Source organism: Tyto alba, unplaced genomic scaffold (assembly GCF_018691265.1).
Source record: "Tyto alba isolate M040663 unplaced genomic scaffold, T.alba_DEE_v4.0 Super-Scaffold_28, whole genome shotgun sequence".
NCBI lineage: Eukaryota > Metazoa > Chordata > Aves > Strigiformes > Tytonidae > Tyto > Tyto alba.
In genome coordinates this window covers 925001-950398 of record NW_024881302.1, presented here as the reverse complement: position 1 = coordinate 950398, position 25398 = coordinate 925001, and the positions used below count along the sequence as shown (strand labels likewise).

The 25398-nt window shown below is 42.2% G+C and overlaps 1 protein-coding gene across 2 annotated transcripts in view; it reads left to right on the top strand.

The window, feature by feature from the left end:
• The window catches only part of LOC122153982 (trinucleotide repeat-containing gene 6A protein-like), a 51049-nt gene that overhangs the window by 23345 nt on the left and 2306 nt on the right, over positions 1-25398 (top strand). Inside the window, exons 6-26 of one of the 2 annotated variants that reach the window (XM_042798730.1) lie at positions 4434-4481; positions 9161-11749; positions 12574-12738; positions 12917-13092; positions 13280-13360; positions 13816-13867; positions 15280-15422; positions 15773-15919; positions 16093-16230; positions 16463-16591; positions 16701-16778; positions 17040-17250; positions 17846-17878; positions 20355-20486; positions 21999-22157; positions 22446-22586; positions 23099-23206; positions 23429-23650; positions 24372-24442; positions 24559-24698; positions 24921-25398. The exon at positions 24921-25398 is cut by the window's right edge and continues 2306 nt beyond it. In XM_042798730.1, the coding sequence (XP_042654664.1) occupies positions 4434-4481; positions 9161-11749; positions 12574-12738; positions 12917-13092; positions 13280-13360; positions 13816-13867; positions 15280-15422; positions 15773-15919; positions 16093-16230; positions 16463-16591; positions 16701-16778; positions 17040-17250; positions 17846-17878; positions 20355-20486; positions 21999-22157; positions 22446-22586; positions 23099-23206; positions 23429-23650; positions 24372-24442; positions 24559-24698; positions 24921-25296 (5339 nt within the window). In that variant the 3' untranslated portion in view covers positions 25297-25398. The remainder of the gene's footprint in view (positions 1-4433; positions 4482-9160; positions 11750-12573; positions 12739-12916; positions 13093-13279; positions 13361-13815; positions 13868-15279; positions 15423-15772; positions 15920-16092; positions 16231-16462; positions 16592-16700; positions 16779-17039; positions 17251-17845; positions 17879-20354; positions 20487-21998; positions 22158-22445; positions 22587-23098; positions 23207-23428; positions 23651-24371; positions 24443-24558; positions 24699-24920) is intronic. The other variant, XM_042798729.1, reaches the window with a different exon arrangement.

Below are 25398 nucleotides of genomic sequence, written 5' to 3'. Positions count from 1 at the left end.
ATCTAGATTTTTCAAAGAGATTTGGTATTAATGCATGCTAACACTTAATATGTTGGACAAATACTTACTTGGTTTTATACTTGTATTTATTTTTTGATGTGCACATAGCAGTGATGATGTAACTTGTTCCAACACATAGTTTCGTCTGAAACTTTACTGAATTCCCATTGTTTCTGAAAAGTAGTGTTTTATATACCACAGAGAACATGACTCTAGTCCCTTCAGTTAAAAAAAAAAAAAAGGATTTATGGAGAACAGCCTTGATATTTCAAGTTTTAGTTTAGTTTTGACCTCTTGATGAATGTTTCTGATATTACTTCCCAGTATTATTTTTGTAACATAATGATAGAACTCTGTCATTCGAGGAAGTAGTTTTTAAATATTTATTTTTTTTTTCTTCCCTCCCTATATAATTTTGTTCCTGTCTACAGTCAGGTTTAAAGTAACCTTTCATATACTTACTTGCTTCTAAGATGAAACTTTTTCTTCAGCATCTATCCTCTACTGGTCAAATTGTATGTTAGCAAGTAGTGATTTAAATAAAAATTCACATGCAACCTAATTTAAAAAGTATTACTCCCTATACAACCTATTAAGCCTCATAATTCTATCCAGAGGATTTTTTGAGTGTACTGTCCTTCACTTCATTTCTTTTGTGAACACCAACCCAATATTTAATTAGTTGGGTTCCCATTTGTGTATTTATTCTTCTCAGTTTTGCTTGATGGCCAACCTTTAGGCTGGGAGATGTGAGCGTGTCCCTCTGCCACAGTGCTGTACTGAGCATCTGATGCAGCTGCTTTACTGGGAGTAGTTCTGCAGTTTCAATAATATGTTAATTATTTGAACAATATGTCTCTACAACCAGCTGGTAGCAAAAAGGTTCTGAGAGTCTCTAGGGGAGAGAAAGGTAGGCCAAATCACTTTCCCACCTTAAGGAAAGGTTGGTATTGTCGGTAGCTTTCTGTCAGGGTCTTTAACGGTGTGCTGTACTCGGGGATGTTCCGTCATGTCCGAGGTAAACTCGTCAGAACCCACAAGTGGGCTTGGGCAGCCACGGTCTTGTTTCTTGGTGCCATGTACCTCTGTGTTGGAAAGATCTCCTTCCTCTGCCAGAACCAGGAATAGTGTCTAGTTTGTGTGTTTTGTCATGTTCTTTGAGAAATGTAGGTAAGATGATAATGGAAAGGAAAGTAACTTTTCAGTGCTGGATTTTTGTAATGGTTTCAAAATCTTGTCTAGTGAATTGCCTGTGAGGTAACATGGAGGTGGCTGTGGTCCAGCAGCAGCGTGCCAGACTGACTTCATATCTTTTGACACCTTTGTATCTGAAAGGAAACACTACTGTCATTCGCCTGTTTCAGTCTTACTCTCCCTGGTTCCTCTTTTAGCCTTCAACAGCAACTTCTAGGTACTCTCCTTGTTATCTCTGAAATTAAAAATCTCATTGTCGTGGTTTAGGCCTGATTGGCAGCCAACCCCAATGCAGCAGCTCTCTCTCCCTTCCCCTCCGGCAATGAGAAGGGACAGAGAGCCAGGCTTGGAGTTCAAGATAGGACTGGGATGGGGGAAAATCCCCCTTTATGATCACAAGCAAAAGGCAGACTCGTTAGGGGAAGAAAAAAAGAACGTACATTTATTACAGACACTAACAACACATAACAGTAGGACAGTGAGAAGCATTGCCACATCTTGAGAACACCTTCCCCCCACCCCTCCCTTCTTCCCGGGCTCAGCTCTGCTCCCGATATCTCTACCTCCTCCCCCAGGGGCGCAGGGGCAGGGAATGGGGGGTGCAGGCAGCGCTGCCACTTCCCTTATCTTCGGTGAGGGGAGTGTCTGGAACTTGTTCCTCCTGCTCCATCGTGGTCCCCCTCTCACAGCAGACAGTCCTCCACGAACTTTTTCCAACATGAATTCCTCCCACGGGCCGCAGCGTTCCCCACACTGCTCCGTCGTGGGTCACTAACTTCCTCCGACTGGATTCCCTCCCACGGCTGCAGCCCTTCCCGAGCTGCTCCGGCGTGGGACTCCCCCGCATGCTGCAATCCTCCCAGCGCTGAATTACAGCAGCGGGGCTGCCTTTTCCCACGAGACCCCGGCCTTCTTCGGGCACAGAACCTTGATCAGGCAAGCAGAAGCCACAGGCCATAAATCAATGTCTGCTCCACCGTAGATCTCCATGGGTGGCAGGGGGGGCCGCCCTGCCATCTCCCCACAGGATACAGGGGGGTCTCTGCTCCGGCACACCTCCCCCCTCCTTTCTTCCTCCGTTCCTCCACTGACCTTGGTGTTCACGCAGCTGCAGCAACTCCTCCTCACAAGTCCCCCTGCCCGTCACCACGTCCCTTCTTAAATACGTTCTCACAGAGGTGCAGCTGATGGGCTCAATTTCCCAAACAGAAGTGGAGCTGACGTGGAGCTGGGGGAGCTTCGAGAAGCTTCTCACAGGGCGCTGCCCCGATAGCCCCCTCCCCAGCCACCAAAAAACTCCACCACTCACTCAACCCAGGACACTCATGAAATTTGACATATCTGTAGATCCCTTCCTGTTAAAAGAATATCCATGTACAGGCCATTTGGGTTAACAAATTTTATACCTTAACGGAATATCTTTGAAGATTGTGAAGTTCTTGACTATTTTTTTTTAAAGCATTTTTGATCGGATATTGGGATTGATCTGTATTTTAGCACTAAAAGGAAAACTGTAGCTTGAAGTGTTGAAGTGAAAATTTCTGGAATTGGTAATGGCACCAGTTGTTTTATCCGTCACTCCCTGACAGACCCCGGGGGAAGATCTCCCCCCAGTTCCAGCTGTGGTTATAACTGGTAGGTGCTTTGTAAAAGCCAGGGAACACAAGTACTGCTAAATTTAAAGTCTTCATTTAATTGCCCTGTTCATTTGATTGCCCTGTTTTTAAGTCTTCGGTGTTGGAGAATTTTTTAATTGTATCAATGGACAGAAAAACTCAAAACTCTTGTATTTTGCATGGACCGTCATCTTTTCTTGAAAATTAGCCTCCTTTGTTTAGAAGTAAAGCTTAAGAAGGAATAGTCCTGTGGGTAGGTGTTTTTCTGCTGTTTCTAGGACATTTGGCATATCTTTTTAATAGACGCATAAGTGAAGCTCATACCATGTAATACTTCTGAAACAGATACAGTTTTGTGCCAAGATGGTTATTTTAAGAAATCTACGTAAGTAGCTCTTTATCAGAACATTTTCCTACCCAATTCAGTTGTTTGCTTTACTGAAATTCTCCCCCATGTGTAAACTTCACATGTAAGAAAGATCTTGAATGCTGCCTTGGTATGTTTGTTTGCCTCTGTGCTTTCTAACACATCACAATAGCCAGGTGGTTATTCCACAGTGAAATGATTTATATCGTGAACTAAAGTATTTGCCAGCAGTAATTGCTTACAACTGTGGGACAGAACAAAACAGGAGAGCACCGTCCGGCGCCTGGCGTTAGTCCAGTGACTGGGATTCCTCCTCTGACACAAGTGGGTCTCGCTTTATCCTCGTGCATCCTGCAGCGGGGCTGCAAAATTATGTTACAGCCAGAGCCTTTGGAAACAAAAGGTTCTTCCTGTAACTTGGGGTTTTTTTTACTCTGTTACTGTAGGAGCCAGGGGAGAAGTGAGGAGTTCAGGATCTGCAGTTAGTAGTGATGGAGGTTGACTTAAGTTAGGAATTACCGTAAATGTAACGGTTATGGTCTTCAACTGTAAAGTTAGTAAATTTGAAACATTAACTTTGATTTCACATGCTGCCTGTAGGGCACTTAGGAGGAAGAAGCTGTGAAAGTTTGGTAAATGAAAGTTTGTTATGCACATACTTAGATTAAGTCAGAGTTGGACCGTACTTAGTTATTTCTGTTCGCTAAATCAAGTAGCGAAATAATGACTTCAAGGTGGAGAAAGTGTGACATTCAAAGAAGTGATATAAACTTGCTTAAGCTTCAGGGCTGACCTCTGAAATTCTAAGTTAGTACAGTCAAAAATTAACTGGTTCTGGTTTCAGTGATTTTATATAAAAAAAGTGGAAGAATTTATATGGTCAAATTTTTAAAATATAGAATGTGTTAAATTGGTTAATTAAATTACAAATGTATGAACTAACTCACAGTGGAAATTTTTAGTAAAAGCAGCAAAATTGCTAATAATTAAATGCTACATGTAGAAAGCTGCATTTGTTGTCAGTGTGTCTCCTCGCTGTGGTGTGTGCAGCTCTGGGTGAGGCAGCTCGGAACTTGTCACTGGCACGGTCAGCAAGATTGAGAGATGGCTCTTCAGAGAAACCTTGGGTGCAAGGGGGGTGCGAATAAATGGGTTTAAAGGGATGAGTGATTTGGGGACTGTTCTCGAAGGGCTAGTTTACTTAAGTAACACTTCTGTAATCTTCTTGCTTTGTTTTTTTTTTTTTTTTTTTGTAGGCATGCCTCCCATTCGGGACTTGGTGAGCCACTCCCCTAACCAGTCAGGTTAGCTATTTAAATCTCACCTTTTTTTTTGCACTGTGTGTGTTTGTAGTAGCTAACATGTTTCACACAATTTTGTCTGATTTTTTTTTTTTAAGATTTTTTATTATTCTTTGGCTTATGTTTTTCAATAGCATGTGCTGTGTGAATGACTGACTAAAGTATACTTTCTCTTTGCCATTACACACTACATTTGGTTAAACATTTTTAATTTTCTAAAATAATATCAGAATTCATACCAAAAGAGGTGTTTTGACTATGTGGCACCTTAGCTTTAAAATACGAAATCTCTGTTTTTACCTTTATGCTTACATGTTAAATTGCCTCTTTGTGGTAGTAAATTAAATAATCTTTGCAAAGCTGGGATTTATATCAGAGACGCTTCACAGCACTGTGGAGGGAGTCACATCTGGGGACCTTTCTGTTTTGAATGCAGAGTTTATGCTGAGGTAGGCCGTGGGTGAAGGCCTACAGCCAGCTGTGTGTGGTGTTTACTGGCTAGGACGGAGAAGCCCGCTTGCTGTTTAAGTGATGCTTTGGAGCAGAAGTGCAGTGTGAGGGCTTGGGGACAAGCCATATGAAACGCTCTGGGGTGACGCGGCTGCTGTGTGCCGGCTGGGATTCTGGCCGTGCCCGGTGCCCGGCAGGCTGCAGTGGGCACAGTGCTGAGCGCGCTTCGCGGCGCATCTCTTCTGCCTCCCTTGAAGACTGCTCTCAGAGGGGTGGTGTGCAACCTCCTCTTCCCTTGCGCTGACTTTGGCGGCTCAGCGAGGCTGCGGGGCTGCTCGGCGCCGCACCGGCCCGGGCCGGAGCCCACCCGGGGGAGCGTGCAGGACAGCCCCTTTCAGCAGAGCCCCCGGCTGGGCTGGGCACTGCGGGACACGGGATCCTCGGCCGGGCAGCGCTCCTGCCCTGCAGTTACAGGTAGGGAGCTCTCGTGGAGGCAGACGGCTACATCTACTCGTTCCTGAGTGGAAGGACTTTAAAAAGACATGAAAAAACTTCCAGATCTTTTTCTCTACCACAGACACACAGATACTTAACATTAACAAACAGGTTTTATTTTTGTGGTTTTGTCATTTCATAATAAAGGTGCGTTTTAGCTGTTTACTAAAAGCTAAAAGGCTTGTTTGCTAAAATGCATTTTTTCATAAGGACCAAAGGTACAATAAAGGACAAAGTATAGTAATTGACAGCCTGTGGGTACCGGTATGTACTGGAACTGGAAAAGGAGACAGAGGGAGCAAGATTCAGGTATTTCTTAATTTACACTTCTCAGTCCTGCTGTTTATGTTAGGCCATGTGATGGTGCTTTAAAACAAACAAACTGCTTCTGAAAGGAAACGCTTACAGGAAACTACATGTCTTGCAGGGGTAACTCACAGCTAGAAGGCACCAAATTCTTAAATTACAAGTTATTAAAAAAAGCTTAGCAGATTACTCAATTTTAAGAAATTCACATTTGTGCAGTTTATTTTTTTTGTCCAGGATTTAAGCAGCAAAAGATAGTTGCAACTTCGAAATAGTTTTGGGGAGAAAACCAGTCATAGGCTGTTCTTGACTTGTTTTGCTGTATACCAAATGTAGCATGTTGTCAGCTGTAGTTTTTCAATTTTGAGGATGTGTTTCTGCTATCTGCTAGATACAAAAAATTGGAGATAATACCTTGCTTATTCAGTATTTGTATATTTAACCTCAGAAGTTCATGGGTTGTAGAGATTCGGATAGGAATATTTCAGAACAGTGGCTTAGACTAGAAATCACTAACACACATTTATGTCCAGGAAAAAGACAGTTATGTAATAGGATAAAATTCTGGATGGCTGGAAATTAATCATTACGTGCTGTTTGTGTATTGACTCGTTACAAACTGTGCATCACATCTAAATTAGTATAATAGAATTTTAATAAATACAGGCTTTCTTTTATGTATTCAATTGTTGTGCAAATTAGGATTTGTTTACCATTTCACTCTGGCTTGTAGTCATAACCTGTATCTCTTTCTCTGCTCTGAATTCAGGCTGTTTGCCATCTGTATACCTTCGTGTTGTTTTTAAAATTGATCATGTTATTGGGATGATGCTTATGTAATCAAGATTTTGTTTTGTTAGGGCAGCTTTTGATGCTGCTGATTCTTGCTTTCGTGAGAGTGCAGACAACTCTTAACTTTGATTAGTCTTTTAATAAAGGTTAAATATCTTTTTTTTTAAATACCAGTGTGAGTTTTGACATTTTGGGTTTTGTTAGACAATTGCTCAGATACTACAGTGTTTTTTTTCTAGTAACACATTAATAGGCTGGTTCTGGGTTAAGTTCGGCTGAATTAATGTCTTCTGGTTCTCCCAAGGATGCTGTGTGGTTCTCTTCTCCAGGGCTGTGGAGCTGCCAGGCGTTTCTGTTGCAGCACTGTTTCTACCTGCCACAGGTCTTTTTCCACAACTCCCTGTTCCAAATTGTTATGCCAGCATCCTTGTTTCTCATGTTCTAGTTACCGTGTGAAGCTTAAATGATTGCTTGGACTCCCTCAAGCTTCCACCACGGTGACTGCTGAAGGAGCAGTGGGTGATTTCTGCTCTGTGCTGCTCCAAGCTACGTACTTTTGGAGGCAGGGTCTTTGGCTAGATTTTTTTTTTTCACTGTAGGTTTGAATAATGTTGATATTGATTAAAAATTAATTAAAAATAGACCAAGACTTGTTGTGCACAAGTGTAACACTCAATAAACTGTCCATAGTAACCTAAATGTAAGCTTTTTTTTTATTTGTTCCTTCCTGTTTCCTTGTAGATCATCAAGATCATAAATTCAAATAACGTAGTATTTAAAATTTGTTACTCTGATGTAAAAATGTGGGATTTTCTGCTTGTCATGGTGTTTTCAGATTCTTTTTGCTCGAGATGGAAGCACCGAAACAAGGTCTCTTTTTAAATCTACATCCACTGTGCTTCTCTTCAGATTGGTCAGTCATGCTTACACACAAAAAACCACATCAACCCTTTTTGTGGTTGAGCTGGAGCTCTAAGAGCAGGCTCCCACCGAGTGATCCCTGCATTTGAGAGCTGAGCTTTTGCCAGAAGTCCTATCTTGTATAGGTTTTAACCTCTAAGTGGGTGGCAATTTTGACTAACGTTTTTAATAGAGTAGGTGCAACTCAGTTATTTATCACTGAGCAGTAGGTGGGGGTCGGTGGGTGTCAGGGTGTGGGGCTTGGGTGCTGGTGCAGAATTGCTTGTAGCAGAGGGGAGAAGCTGGTGAAGCTGGCAGCATCCTTTCAGACCTCACAATTAACTTGTCTTTCTTGGAAGCACAAGAGGCTTATAAATTAGTGTTATATTTTTAAAGTAGCCAGTCCCTAAATGTTCTTTAAATAGCTTTTGAGAAAAAGAAGGATTGACAGTTTTAGCATTTTGTTGCTATTAGCTCTGTTAACATGAACGGGTACAATTTCACAAAGGTATTCAGGCAAAGCAACCGCACATTTTTCTAGTCTGGTATAAGGCATGTGCTGTAAAAATCTATTAAGAATGAGCAGGAACTATGAAACTTACTTTCTCTTACCTTTAGGTACATACATTTTGAATATTCTAAGTAAAGGCAAAAGAGAGAGCATTTCAAAGAAAAGCTGATAGTTTCTTCTTTTAAAAACATGCATGTTTCAATGGGCAGAGAAGCGTAGTTTGCTATGTGTACAGCCATTGAGTGTACACTAGTATGGTTATTCTTTCAGTGCAGGCAAATACTAAGTAAAAAAACTTCTGACATTTTGTACTTGCGTTCTGTTGCCAGCTTCGTTACTGTTTTTCACATGCTTCACAGTTGCAGAGTTTCATCATCTGGTGCACCTGCCTGACTATGTTTTGATATAACGGTTTGAGGGGAGGTCTCTGCAGTAAAGCTTTATACAGATGAAAACTGATAGCACCTATTTTGAGGCAGATATTCATGGTGCATGTATTCAACCATGAAAAGTTTATAAGTGAAGGAGTATGTATGTTGTCTTGATTCCCAGACACGATCAGCTTATTTTTTGAAAAAGGAGCAGTAGTTCTTACATAAATGAAAATGAGAAGCATCGTTTCGGCTACTGCACTTAATCTGTACTTCTGCAGCAGCAGAACTTTGGATTGGTCTTGTGGTTTTTGTGTCTGATGGTGGCTGTATAAAAGAAAATATCAATAACTTGTACTTAAGAATTCTTATATAATATCTTTTAACAGGGGTGGGATGGCGTGTGTTTCTCTGACTATTGTCACATAGCAATTGGTACTACTAGGTCAGTTTAATATCCTGTTCAGATTTCTGCCTTTCAGAATGTCTTTGATTTTTACACAGTATTTAATTTTTCTAATATGTATGTTTTTAGAAAATACTTTGAATGTGATGATACAGAGTATTTCTAAAAAACCCTCTTTCTCTGGCAAAAAAAAGAACTGTACCTTTAGGAGTGCTGCTTCATGCTTTTTGTGAGTGCAGCTTTGCATGCTGGCAAGCAGTATTGTGGGTTATGTGTGTGGTGGTGTTCTGAGCAGCTGTACTAGGAAGCTTTTTTCTGTCATCTTCGGTGACAGTAGTGTTAAAATAAGCAAGATAATTTTTGGCTTAGTATCTTTTTTTCCTCTTCTGCTTAATGAAGTAATAATACTAAATTTGTAATAATGCCCTTGGACTTTCCTTCTTCCCTTTAGATCTGAACCACAGTGGTCTAGGATCCCATTATGAAAATTCTCACTGGGGACCAGTCTCTTCAAATAGTGACTCCAGCACAAACTGGGATAAAGTTATTGTAGACGGCTCTGACAAAGAAGCATGGCCATCAATCACTGGCAGTGACCCAGAGTTGACATCAGAATGTATGGACACTGACTCTGCCTCTAGCTCTGGGTCAGAGAGAAACCTCGTTATAATGGCTTCAGGGAGCACAGGTGGTGAAAATGATGGCATTCGAAATGGCATTGGACATGGTTCTCAAAATAAGTTTGTGGTTGGTAGCAACAGCAATAATGTGGGCAATGGAAGTATTAATGGGCCGTGGGGTTTATCCCATGGAACCATAATAAGCACATGTCAAGTTTCTGTGGATGCTCCTGACAGCAAATCTGAAAGTAGCAACAATAGAATGAATGCTTGGGGCACCATAAACTCTTCATCAAATGGAGGGTTAAATCCAAGCACTTTGAATTCAAATGGCAACCATGGTGCCTGGCCTGTATTGGAGAACAATGGACATGCCCTGAAAGGGTCTGTAGGGAGTGGTAATCCTGGCACAAATATTCAGTGCAGTACCATAGGTCAGATATCGAATAGTCAGAGTATTAACTCTAAAGTGGGTGGTTCAGCCCATGGTTCCTGGGGAAGCCTTCAGGAAAATTGTGATTCTGAAGTAAATGGTACAAGGAAGGTTTCATTCAGTGGGCAACCTCAAAACCTTAACACTGAAATGAATGGACCAAATAACACTACTAACTTTATGACCTCTAGTTTACCAAACTCTGCTGGTTCAGTGCAGATTAATGAACTGCCTAATAATACAGGGCATGGGGCCTGGCGTGTGAGCACAATGAATCATTCTCAGATTCAGGCCTCTCCAGTTACAAATGGCACTTCCATTTCTCATCTTAGCAATGGTGAGGCGAAAAATGGTGGCTCTTATGGTACTACATGGGGTGCCTATGGTTCTAATTACTCTGGAGACAAATGTTCAGGCCCAAACAGCCAAGCTAATGGTGACACTGTGAATGCAACTCTAATGCAGCCAGGCATTAGCGGGCCTGGCAGCACTAACTTTCAAATCAACGGGAATAAAGGAGGAGGGGTATGGGAAGCAGGGACAGTCAACTCCCAGAATATGCCATGGGGAAGTGGAAATGGTGCAAGTGCTGGCGGGAGTAGAAGAGGATGGGGCAACCCTGCACAAAACACTGGCACTAACATTTCAAACGGGGAATGGAGTAAACTGCCTAGTAATCAGCATTCCAATGAGAGCGTGAACGGAAACAGCAGGAAGTTTACAAACGGATGGAAATCTACTGAGGAGGATGACCTTAACAGCCAGAGTTCTGCTGCTTCTCAGATAACTGAACAGAACAGCGCATGGGCCAAAACTGGTACGGGGGACAGCGAAGGTAGTTCGGAGAGCACTGGATGCCATGAAGATAGGGTAACTACAGAAGGACAGAACCGAGAGAGAAGGAAAGTTGACCAGCATGCATTACTCCAAAGCATAGTGAACAGAACTGACTTAGATCCACGTGTCCTTTCCAACTCTGGTTGGGGACAGACTCCAATCAAACAGAACACTGCCTGGGATACCGAAGCATCACCAAGGGGTGAAAGAAAAACTGACAATGGGACAGAGGCCTGGGGAGGCTCTGTGACACAGACTTCCAGCTCAGGGGGATGTGTGGATAGACCTAGCCCTAATAATAATGATACCTCATCTGTATCAGGGTGGGGAGATCCAAAGTCTGCTACAAGGTGGGGAGACTCCAAAGGGTCAAACAGCCAAGGGGGGTGGGAAGAAGATTCTGCTGCTACAGTAATGGTCAAGAGCAATCAATCGTGGGGAAGTGGCAAAGAGGAGAAGTCATCTTGGAATGACGCACAGAAGATCAAACAGGGATGGGTAGATGGACAGAAGGCCAGCCAGGGTTGGGCAGTTTCTGCCACTGACAGCTGGGGCGAAAATTCAAGAAGTAACCATTGGGGTGAGGCTAAGAAATCCAGTTCGGGAGGTAGTGACAGTGACAGATCAGTATCTGGTTGGAATGAGCCAGGTAAATCAAATTCTGTTACTTGGGGAGGTAATAATGCAAACCCAAATAATTCTTCAGGATGGGATGAGCCTGCAAAGCCTAATCAGAACCAGGGCTGGGGAGACCCTCCTAAATCCAATCAGCCTCAAGTTTGGGGGGATTCATCAAAGCCAGTCAGCTCTCCAGAATGGAACAAACAAGATGTTGGCTCTTGGGGAGCACCATCTGCCACAACCAAACCCCCGGGGTCGGGCTGGCTGGGTGGACCGATGCCGGCACCAGCAAAGGAGGAAGAACCCACGGGCTGGGAGGAGCCATCCCCTGAATCAATACGCCGTAAAATGGAAATTGATGATGGAACTTCTGCTTGGGGTGATCCAAGCAAATACAACTACAAAAATGTGAATATGTGGAATAAAAATGTCCCAAACAGTAGCAGCAGTTCTGACCAGCAAGCACAGGTACATCAGCAGCTACTGTCTTCAAGTGCCATGTCTAGCAAGGAGAGCAGTTCGGGTTCTGGTAAGACTTGGTTTTATGCAAAATTGTGTTTTCTGTTAATTGTAAAACAATTCTTTCATCCTTGCTTCGTATAACAATATTTTAGTTTCAGAGTGGAAAGGGAAAGGTGCCAGAGAAGTACCATTTTGATTTAAAAAAGAAAAAAAGAACACTTTTTTAAGTGCTCATAGACGTTTTATATTATTATACAGATTGGAAGATCTGTTCTAGTTTTAAGTAGCTGGAGTAATAGACAGCTGTACTTGAGTTCTGGGGTGTGGGAACACAGAGAAAATACTTAGAATAGTATCTGAGGAACAAAAGTATTTTTCTTCATTTGGTTCTAAAACAGTTAAAACTTAATGTTGCCAAAAGAACACCGCCCCCCCCCAAAGTGTTGAGCTGCTGCAAGACAGAATGAAGGGTTATGGTTTTATATAGACTCAAGATCAGACTTTCTGATCTTATAGTTTTGAGAGCTGTGAATAATGATATTTGCAGATGAGCTTGTGTGGTATTTATGAAGTATTTTGTGCTCTGTCTCTTTTTCAAGTGTGAGGAGGAGTAGCTTAAATATAATGAGCAGCTCTTAGGAACTAAATATAGAACTTGCTATTATCCAAATGTAATTCGTTACGTGTGAAACTTGTATTTTTGTGCTATTCCTCTTTTTAATAGAAGAACTTACAGTTGTAATAATTACTTCAATAGAAAATGTAAATATGTACTAATATGCTTTTTATTGTATGTTATGGATCTAGAAAAGGCAAAACACTTGATTCTCTTTAGATAGCTCTTTAAATGCTGTTTAAAAACATGCCAATAACTCATACTGCTTTAAAAAGGTTGGGGAGAGCCTTCTACTCCAGCCACTACTGTAGATAACGGAACTTCAGCGTGGGGTAAGCCCATGGATACTGGTACTAGCTGGGGAGAACCCATCAGCGATGCAGCAGGCACCTCTGGCTGGGGAAACGCTTCTCTTGGTCAACAGGCTTCAAATAAACCTGGTGAGTGCTTTCTGCATCATCTTTGAATAAAAGTGTTCAAGGGCAGTGAAATACCTCTATAGAAGCTTTGTTTTTGAGGGCTTTTTTTTATTGTGAAGTAAACATCAAGCTAACTTCTGTGTAAAGGTCAGTCAGTTGCTACTGAAATGTTAATGTCCTGGATTTTTTTCACAACCAGGGCCTAAATCTATGCAAGATAGTTGGTGTGGAGATGATATGCCATTAACAGGCAGTCGTCAGACCAGCTGGGAGGAAGAGGAGGATGTAGAGATTGGAATGTGGAACAGCAGTTCTTCACAAGAAGCTAACCCATCTTTAAATTGGCCACCATATATGAAAAAAATGCCCACAAAGGTAATGAGGAGGTTGAGTCGAGGTTTCTGCACTGTTGTAATTTCTAAAATCCAAGTCAGAACAGATTGCTGCACTGAGTGGAGAACCCTTAAGCTTTAATCTTCATTCATAACACTTTATGATGTAATTTAAGCAGTAGGTGGTAAGCATCTTCTGAGTATCACAGCAATTCCTTTCTATTTTTAAGGGAATAATGAAAGGTGGAAATAAGCAAGATGAAACATGGATCAATCCATTCATTAAGCAATTCACAAATCTCAGTTTTTCAGTAAGTATTCACCTTTACTTGGCTTTACTGCTTTCTTACAGTGCCAGGTATAATGCACAAAGATTAAAATGCCCAATTGCCTAGTGTTCATTTTCATTATATTTTTCTTTTTACTTCTCCTCGTCTCCCCTCTGTCACCTATCCCTTTTCTTTGCATCCTCATTACAAAAGGACCTCTTTATTGATGAAAAGTGTTTTTGTGAACACTACCTGGATACTCATCCAGTAGCCTGATGTTTTACTTAATAATGTTACATATATATATTGGTGAAGATACCTGTTTTCAATTGGGTAACAACTTAAAGGGAGAAAATGCTTTAAAATAGCATCTGATTTGTCTCGATTTTTTTTTTTTTTTCTTGCAGGTTTGAAGTGAAATAGTATATAAGAATCTCTTAGGTTTAGCTTTTAAAAATACTATTATTAAATAATTATGATTCGTTTTATTACTTCAGAGAGAATCACCAGAAGAAACCATACAGAGCAATAAGATGGACATGTCTGGAGGTAAGAAGAGGAGAACCTAGCTAGGTTTTATTGCTTTCCTTTCCAGTCTCTTTTAGTTTATATCCTTCTGTAAATTACTTTTTTAAAATTATATACTATATACATAGTTACAGCTGTATGTAGTTAAATATATGTTTCCCTAAAGAAAAGGAATACCCTTTTAGAGAAGAAAGTGTGTGTGTGTGTGAGTAATGCTACACACCTGAATCACCCGGTTGCTATAGTAATATTATCCATAAATCAAGCTAAGCTTTACATATATTAAGATGACATGAAAGAATGCTTTCAGGGTGCAGTGGGTTTGTTTGTAGTAATGTAGTAAGTATCTAGATTGCCTTCTGGATACCTTCACTAAATATAAACAGAAATGTTCCAAATACCCCACTTGCTTATTGTGGTTCATTCCTGGGAACACATTTTCAGTTCTAAGAACTAAATACTGAAAATTACTTTAGAAACGTTTAAACCTGTGTGTAAAATGACTTGTGAACAGTTTTATTTTTGTTTAGATTCACTGACTGTCATGATTCCTCTTGCAAATCAAAAATAGTATATTTTTTTATTACATTAGTAATAATATATTCTAATGATAGAATATTTAATTAAGAGTAATTGTAGCATTGTAGTTGCACTCTTTTTATTCCAGTTCAGAATTGGGTATTTTCACTTTTGGGCTCATAGTCTATTGTGTAAAGAAATTGTTCTTTGAATTTTAGATTTTAATATTAATGGCAAGCCTCTTTTTTTTTTTTTTTTTTAATTTGCATTTAAAACATCTGCTTGGAAAATAATTCTCTTGCACTGCATGCATTGAAGTATTAAATGGACTCCTTTATTACTGCTTATATTTTGATCTTCTAGCTTACCTAGTGGAATTAATGATAAAAGATAAATTAAAATTTGCTATTAATAAACATGATTACTTTACATTTGTGAGATGGTTGGGGTTTTTTAGCTAAATAGGTTTTTTTTCTTAACTGAATCAAATTAAAGGGTCACTGAAATATTACAGGAATGTAGGGATGTGATAAAGATACTACTTCAAAGCCAAGACAGTGCTTATTGCTACCAAAGCCAAAAGTGGCATTCACAACAGGAAACTCAAGTTTAAACAGTTACACTTTTTTGGTTTTAGGAGAAGACCGAGAATAATATTTTTGTGAAGCCTAGCAAAATCTGCTGGGGCTTTGCTGATTCCAAGTCTTAAGTTGTCTGTAGCCATCGCTCCATAGTGAGTCCTTTCCCCTTTCGGTGAAGCCCAGAGAGTTTAAAGCTAGGCTGATGTCCTTTGCTAGTGTCTCGCTTGAGAGCAGTATGAGGTCAGCTCTTCATAAGCATAAACTGCTTTCTAGTGTAGCTGGAAAACTGAAGAATCCCTCAGTGTTGTTGCTGCATTTCTTGCCTTTTCTTAGGGTTATTGCAAGATAAGCGGATGGAGATGGATAAGCATGGCCTCAGTGTTGGAGATTACAATCGTGTGGTTGGAAAAGGCCCTGGTTCTCGTCCTCAAATTTCCAAAGAGTCTTCCATGGATCGCGGTCCTTACTTTGATAAGGTGAGTAGGTGTCTTACTGGTGGACACCTCTAAACCTCTTTGAACTCTGCATTCTAAGTAGTTACCTGTGTGCTCCTTAGCTTTCTGCATTTAGTGCAGAGGAAAATTAAGGCTTCCTTGTTAATCCATAAGATATGTTTTGTTCTTTTTAACTTACTGATATAGAATACTAAGCACTTTCTGTAGCCCCTTTGCAGTGCAAATGACTAACCTGATCTCTTTTGTTTTCTGCCTGTTTCCTGCTGGTGCTGGACTGTCATGTGACTCTTCCCTTCTGTTCCTGGCAATGGTTTCTCCCTTCTGCTTGCTTGCTGGCTGGTTGTTGCGCATCGGTTTGTCTGTCCAATCAGGATGGCATTGTAGCAGACGAGTCCCAAAACATGCAGTTTATGTCCAATCAAAACATGAAGCTTCCCCCTTCAAATAATGCACTACCTAACCAAGCCCTTGGCTCCCTAGCAGGGCTGGGTATGCAAAACTTGAATTCTGTTAGACAGGTAAGGCTGTGTGCATATCCTTGGCATGTTACTTGACAGCATTTGATACTTTTTGATATAATGTCCTAGCTACCTATGTGATTGATATGTGTTTAACTAATAATTCAAATGTATAGGGGTGGGAGAAGCAGCAGAAGAGGTTTATTGCCACTAACTGTCCATCCTTTCCCCAGAACGGCAATCCCAGTATGTTTGGTGTTGGTAATATAGCAGCACAGCCCAGGAGCATGCAGCAGCCTCCAGCACAACCTCTTAATTCATCTCAGCCTAATCCACGTGCTCAAGTGCCTCCTCCATTACTGTCCCCTCAGGTGAGTGAGTGCCTAAAACATTCTGTGTGTAAATTACCAAAATGCTGCTTCAGACCATTGGGTTTTGTTTATTGGTGTTGCTGAGACTTACTCTGTAAATATTTGAAAACGTATTTGGCTCTGAGTGTTTCAGAAACTAGGCAACTGTTGACTGGAAATTGTTACATTCTACATCTAGTATAACTAGTTGCACATCACTGTCAGTCACTCTTCATACTGGTCCGTTTTGCAGGTTCCAGTCTCATTACTGAAGTATGCACCAAACAACGGTGGCCTGAGCCCCCTTTTTGGCCCACAACAGGTAGCCATGTTGAATCAACTGTCCCAGTTAAACCAGCTTTCTCAGATCTCCCAGTTACAGGTAAGCTAACAAAGCTAGTTGCTGTGTGTTATGTTTGAAAGTCTAAGTAGAGACTTAGATCGGCTATAAACTGCTCTTAAAAAAACCACCACAAAACACTGTCTCCTAGCGGTTGTTGGCTCAGCAGCAAAAAGCGCAGAATCAAAGAAGCATGCCTTCTGGTGGTCGTCAACAGCAGGAGCAGCAGGTAAATAAATACGTTTATTACTAATTTCCCAAACTATCTTTAAAGACTGTTTTTCATCCTGAGCTGCATTTCTTGTTATAAATTGTATTAAAGTGTGCGAGAGCAAATGGGATTTTGACAAGCTTTAAAGGAGTGGCTTAGCTTAATGCTGGGGTTTTGCTGTGCTGAGATGCATGGAACCCAGAGATGTGTTTCATTATTTTTCTTTAAAGGTGGAGAAGCTTTTGCCTATTTATATTGTAACTGCTCTGTGTTTTTAAGGGTCGATCTCTTAGTATGCAGCAACAGATGATGCAACAGTCCCGTCAGCTTGATCCAAACCTGTTAATGAAGCAGCAAACTCCACCCTCTCAACAGCAGTCACTCCATCAACCCACCATGAAATCTTTCCTTGAGAATGTCATGCCCCATGCTACTCCTGAGCTACAAAAAGGGCCATCACCAATAAACGCATTCAGCAGCTTCCCTATAGGTGGGTTTCTCCGTGCTGATTTCGTACAGTCAATTAATGCTTCTGTGACACACAGCCTTTCTTTTCACGTTGCCTGCTGCCTCTGAAAACAATGGTGCCTGTAATCCTGCGAGCACTGAGGATTTTAATGGAAGTGGTAATTCTTTGTGGGGCTTATCCAGTACCCTTGGTCACCAGAGAACTTTTTTCACAAGTGTACTCATTCCCAGAAGTGATTGTCTTTCCATGCAAAATGCTTTACGTTCTTAAAGAATGTCTGTCTCCTTTTATTTCTTTTGTATCCTCTGGGTCCCAAGGATGACACAAAGTCCTTTTGCAGTTATGATCCCTGGAGCTAAAGGACTTTTAGAAGTAGAATCCATACAAAGAATCCATTGATGTGGTCTCATTTCTTTGGATCTTAAAAACATTTTAAATGAATCTAGAATTGCATAGGTAGAAAAAAAAAAAATGTTGCTTTCCCTTTTAGTGATTTTGTCCAGGAAAGAAAGCTTTTAGCTCTGCATTTTTAAAGAATGGTTGTCTCATTTCAGGCCAAATGTCTGAACGTTTATAAATACAAATATCTCCTGTTTCTTTCTCCCTACATTTCCAGGCTTCTGTCCAATTTCTACTTCAGAAATTCCAGGCTTGTATATTTTCTCCTTTCTTTAGGTCCCTTTTTAATGCTACCTTATACTTACTACAACTGTTTACCATTTACCTCTATTCCTTATCCCTATTTTTTTCTTCCTCTTCAGTTTGCTTTTCTTCTATTTTATTCTAATCTGGTCATTTCTGTTGGGCTGATTTCCTTTGCATTCTCATTGCCCTCTGTAGAAAAGTTTGTTTAATAGAGAATGCTGCTGAAGTCCATGTGCTTATAGGTGGAGTGTTACAGAGCCAGTGGGGCAGTGCAGGCCGTGCTGTTGCACTGCATGTGGCACACTGGAATTTTGCTTGTGGCCAGTCTTAAGGCTAGGCTGCTGCTTAATAGTTGCTGCTGCTGTTTGGCATTGAGATCTAACTACTGCTTTCATTCAAAGGGCGAGGCATAATAATGAAGTTTATTTAGCTATTAGAGACACTGTTAGGTCTAATGAAAGGAATTTTGAACTTTCTTGCCAAACTTCATGTTGAGTAATTGCATCCTGCCTACATAAGGTTCCTTTCTGTTTAATTTCTTGAGTTGAACTGTTGTATACTACTAAGTGGCTGCTTTCTCACCTTAATCATTGCCACATTTCAGGAACCTGCAGTATACGTAAGATTGTTCAGAGATCCCTTAGGAATCTGCTGCAGTATACGTGAGAGTTCCTTGAGTTCCCCTTGGAGTAGTAGTACTGCACAGTGATATAAGCAAGTGGAGCCACACTCAGTCTACAGATAAAAGCTTAAGGGTAGAAATAGTAGGTTGCTGGAATTTCTTCAGCCTTTAGTGAAAGATTGAGTCAAGGGGAATATTGGTAGATATTGGTAGCATCCTCCAAGTGCACAAAGTATAGTAACATGGTCTAAACTTGCCAGGTTGTCTTCTGGAAAATCTTGCAGGTATGTTATTTCCTCCATGTTCTAATATTAATGTCAGGAGACTTAGCAACAAAAGCAGGGAGGTCCTGTTCACATTCTGGCCGACTGGATTTGTCGGGATTCACTGGATATTTGTTCACTAGATACTTGTTCATCAAAAGCAGAGACTGGGGACAGGCAGGGGGTGTCCTTCTCTCTAGTTGACCAGTGCTGCGGTCACATCCTGATTCCTTTATAGAATGTAAGTATTTCTAATATTAAAATTAACTTTTTCTGCCGAATAGTGAGTATAGCTGAACAATACAGAATCTTCCACAGTTGGATACGAAGAATTACTTCTGGGAAGACTGTTTAAATTATAGATTATGTCCAGGGACTGATGGTCATCCCTCAGTACACGGGCTTCAGATACGGAGCTGTGGACAGCAGACATCCATGCCTGCCAAGGGGCTGGCATTAACCTCATCAGCTCGGTGTGCCTGTTGGCCAGCTTGTGATCTCTCGAACCCTTCTTTTAGAGGTCTGGCTTCTGCAGACTTGTTACTGTTGTGCACAGGTTCTTGCTCTGACAACAGTGAAATGCCAGCGGGAGAGGTGTCAGAAACTGGATTGATTGTACTTGTCCTTTTTTCTGTTTCGGCTATTGATAGTTGTTATATTTCCTAAAACTCTGCTGTCCTGTTACAAGGCACTTTCTCTGAGGCTTTTCAATGGGCTGCTTTTCCGACGTCAACATCTGCTCATGCCTTTAAGAAATGAAAAGAAACAATCAAACAAAAAACCAAACCGGCTTCTATATGACAGTGAATATCAACTTAGGAACAAAATGAAGCACTTGTTCCCAGTGCTGAATTAAGGTGTTTTGTTTGGATTGATTGGAGTTGGCATTGTGTTGATTCTCTGGCAGATAAATACTTTGAAATACGGATAACAGCTTAGACCAGGTGAAGACAAGTTTTGTTTGTTTTCTCTTAATGAGGTTTTAATATTCAATGTGAACAGGATAAATGGAGGAGGGGAGTAGTATTACTTGTGCAGTTCCACACAAAGTCCCTATCTCTCTGTGCGAGTGTGATTCAGAGGCTGCTGAGGTGTCCTGTTGAACAGCCCCAGTAAGAACAGGAGTGAGTTGTAACTGCAGATACCAGTACGTAACTTCTGCTTGATAGGGATGAGTACAGAGACAGCCTCCTGCTGAGAAGTGTCTTTTATAACTGAGCGTAGCCCTTCAGAGTACAGTCCTCCTGCTTTGCACAGGTGAGATCGGTGGCTGTGCTGGTGCTAGACTGGTGTTAGAAATGCCACATTTTTTAGATGTTTACACTTTCGTTTCTCTAACTTCCTAATGGCTTCTTCCACTGACCTTTTTGCATGAAGACATCAGCTGAGAACTTGGGAGTGCTTTGCATTGCTTAGCTTAGCTTCTGTCTGTAGTAAGTTCACTGTATTAAATGCTAGAATGTTTCTCAAAAGCAGGGACTTGGAAGCATGAAATAACCATAGTAATATGCTCTTAAATGTTTATTAGGACAGTAGCGGTAATTAGCAGAAATAAAATATTTGGTCTGTATTTCATAAGCTATATATGTTTTTAGGAATGAACTCAAACTTGAATGTAAACATGGATATGAGCAGTATTAAAGAGCCACAATCTCGGTTGAGGAAATGGACTACAGTAGACAGCATTTCTGTGAACACATCGTTAGATCAAAACTCCAGCAAACATGGTACGTTAAACGTGTCGTTAAGTAGCATTTGGCGTTACACATCAGATTTTCACATTCTGCATATAAAATGCAGGTTTGCTATGTTTAGGCCCGTAGTTGTAACTACTGTTGTTTATGTTGCTTGTAGCTGTCAGAATTTGCATTGTGCTGCCTGTGCCAGACTTGCTGCTTGCCTTGTACAGCCGCCCGTAGCTTTCGGGAATGTCTTTACTTACAGAAGTGATCTTGTCGTGAGATTCAGTAGAAACGCTGTGCAGAATTCCCTTTTTAACCAGACTTCTCTTTAAGTGTAACTATTGCTACTGGTTTTACCTTAATCCGGATTGGAATGCTTCATACGTTTAAACCAAAAGCTTTAGATTTTCTAGCTTTCTTTCCCCCCACCCTGCTGGCCCTAAGGTGATTGATGGGGATTTAATGCTGTGTGCACGCATTCTGGTCATGCCTGACATTTTTAGTTACAGGTTTGGTTACGAATGTGTACATTTGCCTTCTAAAAATGGGGAGAGCTTAGAAGGGATAGACCGGTGCCCTCGCTGTACTTTGTCTGAGAGGAGGTGGACTTGGTTACTTCATATTTCATTCCAGTAATTAGGATTCATATGACACTTCAACTGTTTCAGTTGCTCAAAATCTTGTCCAGTTAAAATTTGAGTCTACAGCACAAAGGTTCTGTGCCTAAAGATAGTTATGAAATGTCTCCAGTCTCCTATTACTGTTCAGTCTTGAGATTGTTTGGGTATTTTTAGATCTGTCAGCTGCTTTACTACTGTGAAATGTCTTGCTGCCATAAGGGTCTGGTGGAGATACCCTGGTAGTGCCCTTCGGAACTCCGTCTGATTGTTACCCACAAAAGCCAGAAGTGTTGCTGTTACTTTAGCTGTAGGTAGCGTTTTCTGAATAGTATTGGGAATTTGATGATTTGAACTCCATATATTGCATGTCATCTCTTCCTTCGGAACTGTAGAATGTTTTTGGCTTTGCTGTCTACTATTAAACTTCTCTTTACAGGACTTAGACAGAATCAAATAGATTCTGTACAGTGCTTTTGTTCCTTGCTCTGCCTCCAGTGATTTTTCTTTTTTTCCCCTCCGAAGAATATGAGTAGCATTTAGAGCTTTGTAGTAGCTAAAGATCCTTTGGAGTTTATAGATGTTTCTTCTGAGAGCCCTCCCATCACTACCCCTGTTATCCACTTGGAGGCTCACAGAATGCTCTTACCCTCTTGAATTAATATTTTACTTAAATTTCCTGAGTATACCATTTCAGCGAGATGATTTCATGGAAGATTATTCTTCCAGTTTTCTCCTGATTTGTTCAGAGACATTTTGGTTTAGATTATATAATCCTGTATGACTTCCTGTAAAACTCGACATCGTAAGAGGACAGTATGCTGCTGTATGTTTCACGAATGCGTTACAAGAGCGTGTTTTTGTACATGTATAGGTGTGTAAAAATACAAAAATTAGCTATGAAAAATATTTGACAGTTACTTTTTTTTTTTTTGATTAGGTGCTATTTCAAGTGGTTTTAGGCTGGAAGAGTCTCCATTTGTTCCGTACGACTTTATGAACAGCAGTAACTCGCCAGCCAGCCCTCCTGGATCGATTGGGGACGGCTGGCCCCGTGCCAAATCGCCTAACGGCTCTAGCAGTGTTAATTGGCCGCCAGGTACGGGCGCTCCCCCCCGCGCTCCCCGGCCGCCGGGAGGTGGAGGGCGCTGGTTTTATGGTACAGAGAGAAATGTATCTCCCCGCTTGGAGAGTTTACCCTGGTGAGACAGGACCAGAAGAACTAGTAAGGAAGGAGTAAAGTGAAAAGAAGGCTAAATTAAGTAAATTAAATGCTTAAAACTGGGGGTTTGGCTCTTCAGCCAGTAAGGGTTGTATTGTTTAGACAGCTGTTTCCTTTAAAAAAAAGGTTCATCAAAGTAAGCTGCTTTTCTGCCTGTATTCCTAGAGTTTCGTCCTGGCGAGCCATGGAAAGGTTATCCAAACATCGACCCTGAAACTGACCCTTACGTCACTCCTGGCAGTGTCATAAACAATCTCTCAATTAATACTGTGCGGGAAGTTGACCACCTCAGGGACAGGAACAGTGGTATGTTCAGGCACTGCGTTTTCTGACTGTGCACCGATCTTCCTTCAGACACACACACAGACTGTTTACTTGGAGATGCGTTTTGCTACTTGCTCATCTCCTTGTTTATCTTCCGTATGGTGGATTTCACGGCCAAAAAGCTCCTCTTTGGCTCAGGCGCTGCTGCTTGCTGCAGTGCAACAGCTATTCCAAGAATGCGGGTAGAGCGAGCGAACGCTGCTGATCTGCCCGCGGGCGCCGAGGCAGCGCGGTTGGAAGCAGGCAAGCAGAGCTTGGCAGCGAAGCCGTTGCAGCAGCAGCGTAAGCAGCTCGTCTGGCAGCGAGCACAGGGGGCTTCCTGCTGCTGAGCCTGCTTGCCCCACCGCGTGCCTTTGGGCCCGGGGGGAGGACTGAGAAGAGCGGAGGAGGTCCCTCGTCCAGCTGTGCGGGCGGGTTCAGCCTGCACCACAAGTCATGCCTTTTATTGCCTTGGTGGGGCACTGTGCTCTGACTGACTCCTGCCTGTATTACAGGGTCATCCTCATCTTTGAACACCACGCTGCCTTCAACTAGTGCCTGGTCATCCATTCGTGCCTCCAACTACAATGTTTCCCTCAGCAGTACAGCACAAAGCACTTCAGGTGATGTCTGCTTATATTGCCCTGAGCCGGTGTTTCTTCCCTTTCACCTGCTTCAGAGGGACTCTAAATGTTAGTAAAAAGTAGAGCTGAGGTCTTGTCTGAGTGGCAGCTTCACTGGTTTTCAGAGTAGCTGTTTTGATTTCGCTCTAATTTAGCGGCTTTTGTTTGTAGCAAGGTGACGGTTCCAGCAGCCTAGTGACTGTGGCTGTCTTTGTCTTTTAGTAGCCAGAAACAGTGATTCCAAATCAACGTGGTCTCCTGGATCAGTCACTAACACCTCTCTGGCTCATGAGCTGTGGAAGGTCCCTTTGCCACCTAAAAGCATCACTGCTCCGTCCCGCCCACCTCCAGGGCTAACAGGCCAGAAGCCACCGTTGTCCACTTGGGATAATTCCCTTCGTTTGGGTGGAGGATGGGGAAATTCTGATGCCAGATATACCCCTGGTAAGGCTGTTCTTTTTGTGCATGGAGGGGTTTAGTTTTATGAAGCTAGGGAATCTCCTGTGCGTTTGGTTAGATGATCTGTCACTGTTGGCTAACATCTGTACCGTTTGTCTTGCCAAAAGCAAAAGCTGGTCTGTAGCTCCTGAGCTGCACTGCGGCAGACTTTCTCCTGCCTAGAACTGGGGGCAGGGCTGGGTGTTGTGTGCAGCAGTAACACGGGTGGCACTGATGGTTTTGTCTGTCCTTAGTATGAACCAATCCACCCAAGCGCTTCCCGAGTTTGACATCTGTGCAGCTGAATGCAGTTGCCTGTTTAGGCATTTTTCACAGAATGGCTCATACCGTAATGAATTAGATCACGGTAGTACAGGGAGCCTTCAGATGGGCTTCCAAACCCTTCTGAGCTTGCAACAAGAGTCAAAGCAATTATCTCTGTATTTTTGTTGTGGTTACGTTTATCTGACAACAGTGTAGCCACTTACAACTGTGTTAACGTGTTCAAAACACTTCAGAAAGGAAACAAAATGGGTCGCTACAGACGTTAAGTCCTACGCCATCCCAAAGTAGCCTTCTGGTGGTTTAAGTCTGGAAAACACCAGCACTACATGCGTTTCTTATTTGTGAATGTTCCTGTCGGCTGCCACGCAGCTTCTCGTGCTCCTCCTGACGCCCTGGGGACGAGTGTGGCAGGGCACTGACTCCTTTATTTTCCCTCATTCAGGTTCAAGCTGGGGTGAGAGCAGCTCAGGGAGAATAACAAATTGGCTTGTTCTAAAAAACCTTACACCTCAGGTAAGGCTGGAGCGCGGCACGGTGCGGGCAGGGGGCTCTGGCTCGAGCAGCCGCCCCTTGCGCGCGGTGGAGCTCTGTCCGGGCCGTTCTCACCTCCTGCCTCTGCTCATCCCTAGATCGATGGCTCAACCCTGCGTACTCTGTGCATGCAGCACGGTCCACTAATAACATTCCACCTTAACCTCCCACACGGTAATGCTTTGGTCCGTTACAGTTCAAAAGAAGAGGTAGTGAAGGCACAAAAATCTCTGCACATGTAAGTATTTTTTTTTTTTTTTTTTTTTTTGTCTAAACTTTAAGCAGCTGTGAAGGTCTTATTGGAGTTGAAGTGCTTTTTGGATGCAAGGGTGCAGGGGTTCTCAGTGCCCACCTAACTTCTGGGGTGCTTAGGCCACGGCGTTCGGAGCGCATGTTAGCGCAGAGGTGGAGGGAGAGGCAGTCTCTCTGTTTAAAACGTGCTCTTCTCGTCCCCCCGCAGGTGTGTATTAGGGAACACTACTATTCTTGCTGAGTTTGCCAGTGAAGAGGAGATTAGTCGCTTCTTTGCACAAGGCCAGTCTCTGTCTCCGTCTCCTGGCTGGCAATCTCTCGGATCCAGCCAGAACCGACTTGGATCCCTTGACGGTTCCCATTCGTTCTCAAACCGTAATGATCTAAATCACTGGAATGGTGCTGGGCTGTCGGGAACTAGCAGTGGAGACCTTCATGGCACTTCACTTTGGGGGAGCCCCAACTATTCCACGAGCCTGTGGGGCACCCCGAGCAGCAATGACACCAGGGGAATTAGCAGCCCATCCCCCATCAACGCTTTCCTTTCTGTTGACCACCTAGGTGGAGGTGGAGAGTCCATGTAACCTTTTACTTTTTTCAACTAATAAACTGTGACCTCAAGATGTAACAAAGCAGCACTAATTTGGACTTCTCACCTACAGCAAGGGGGTCACCTGTGGAAACAG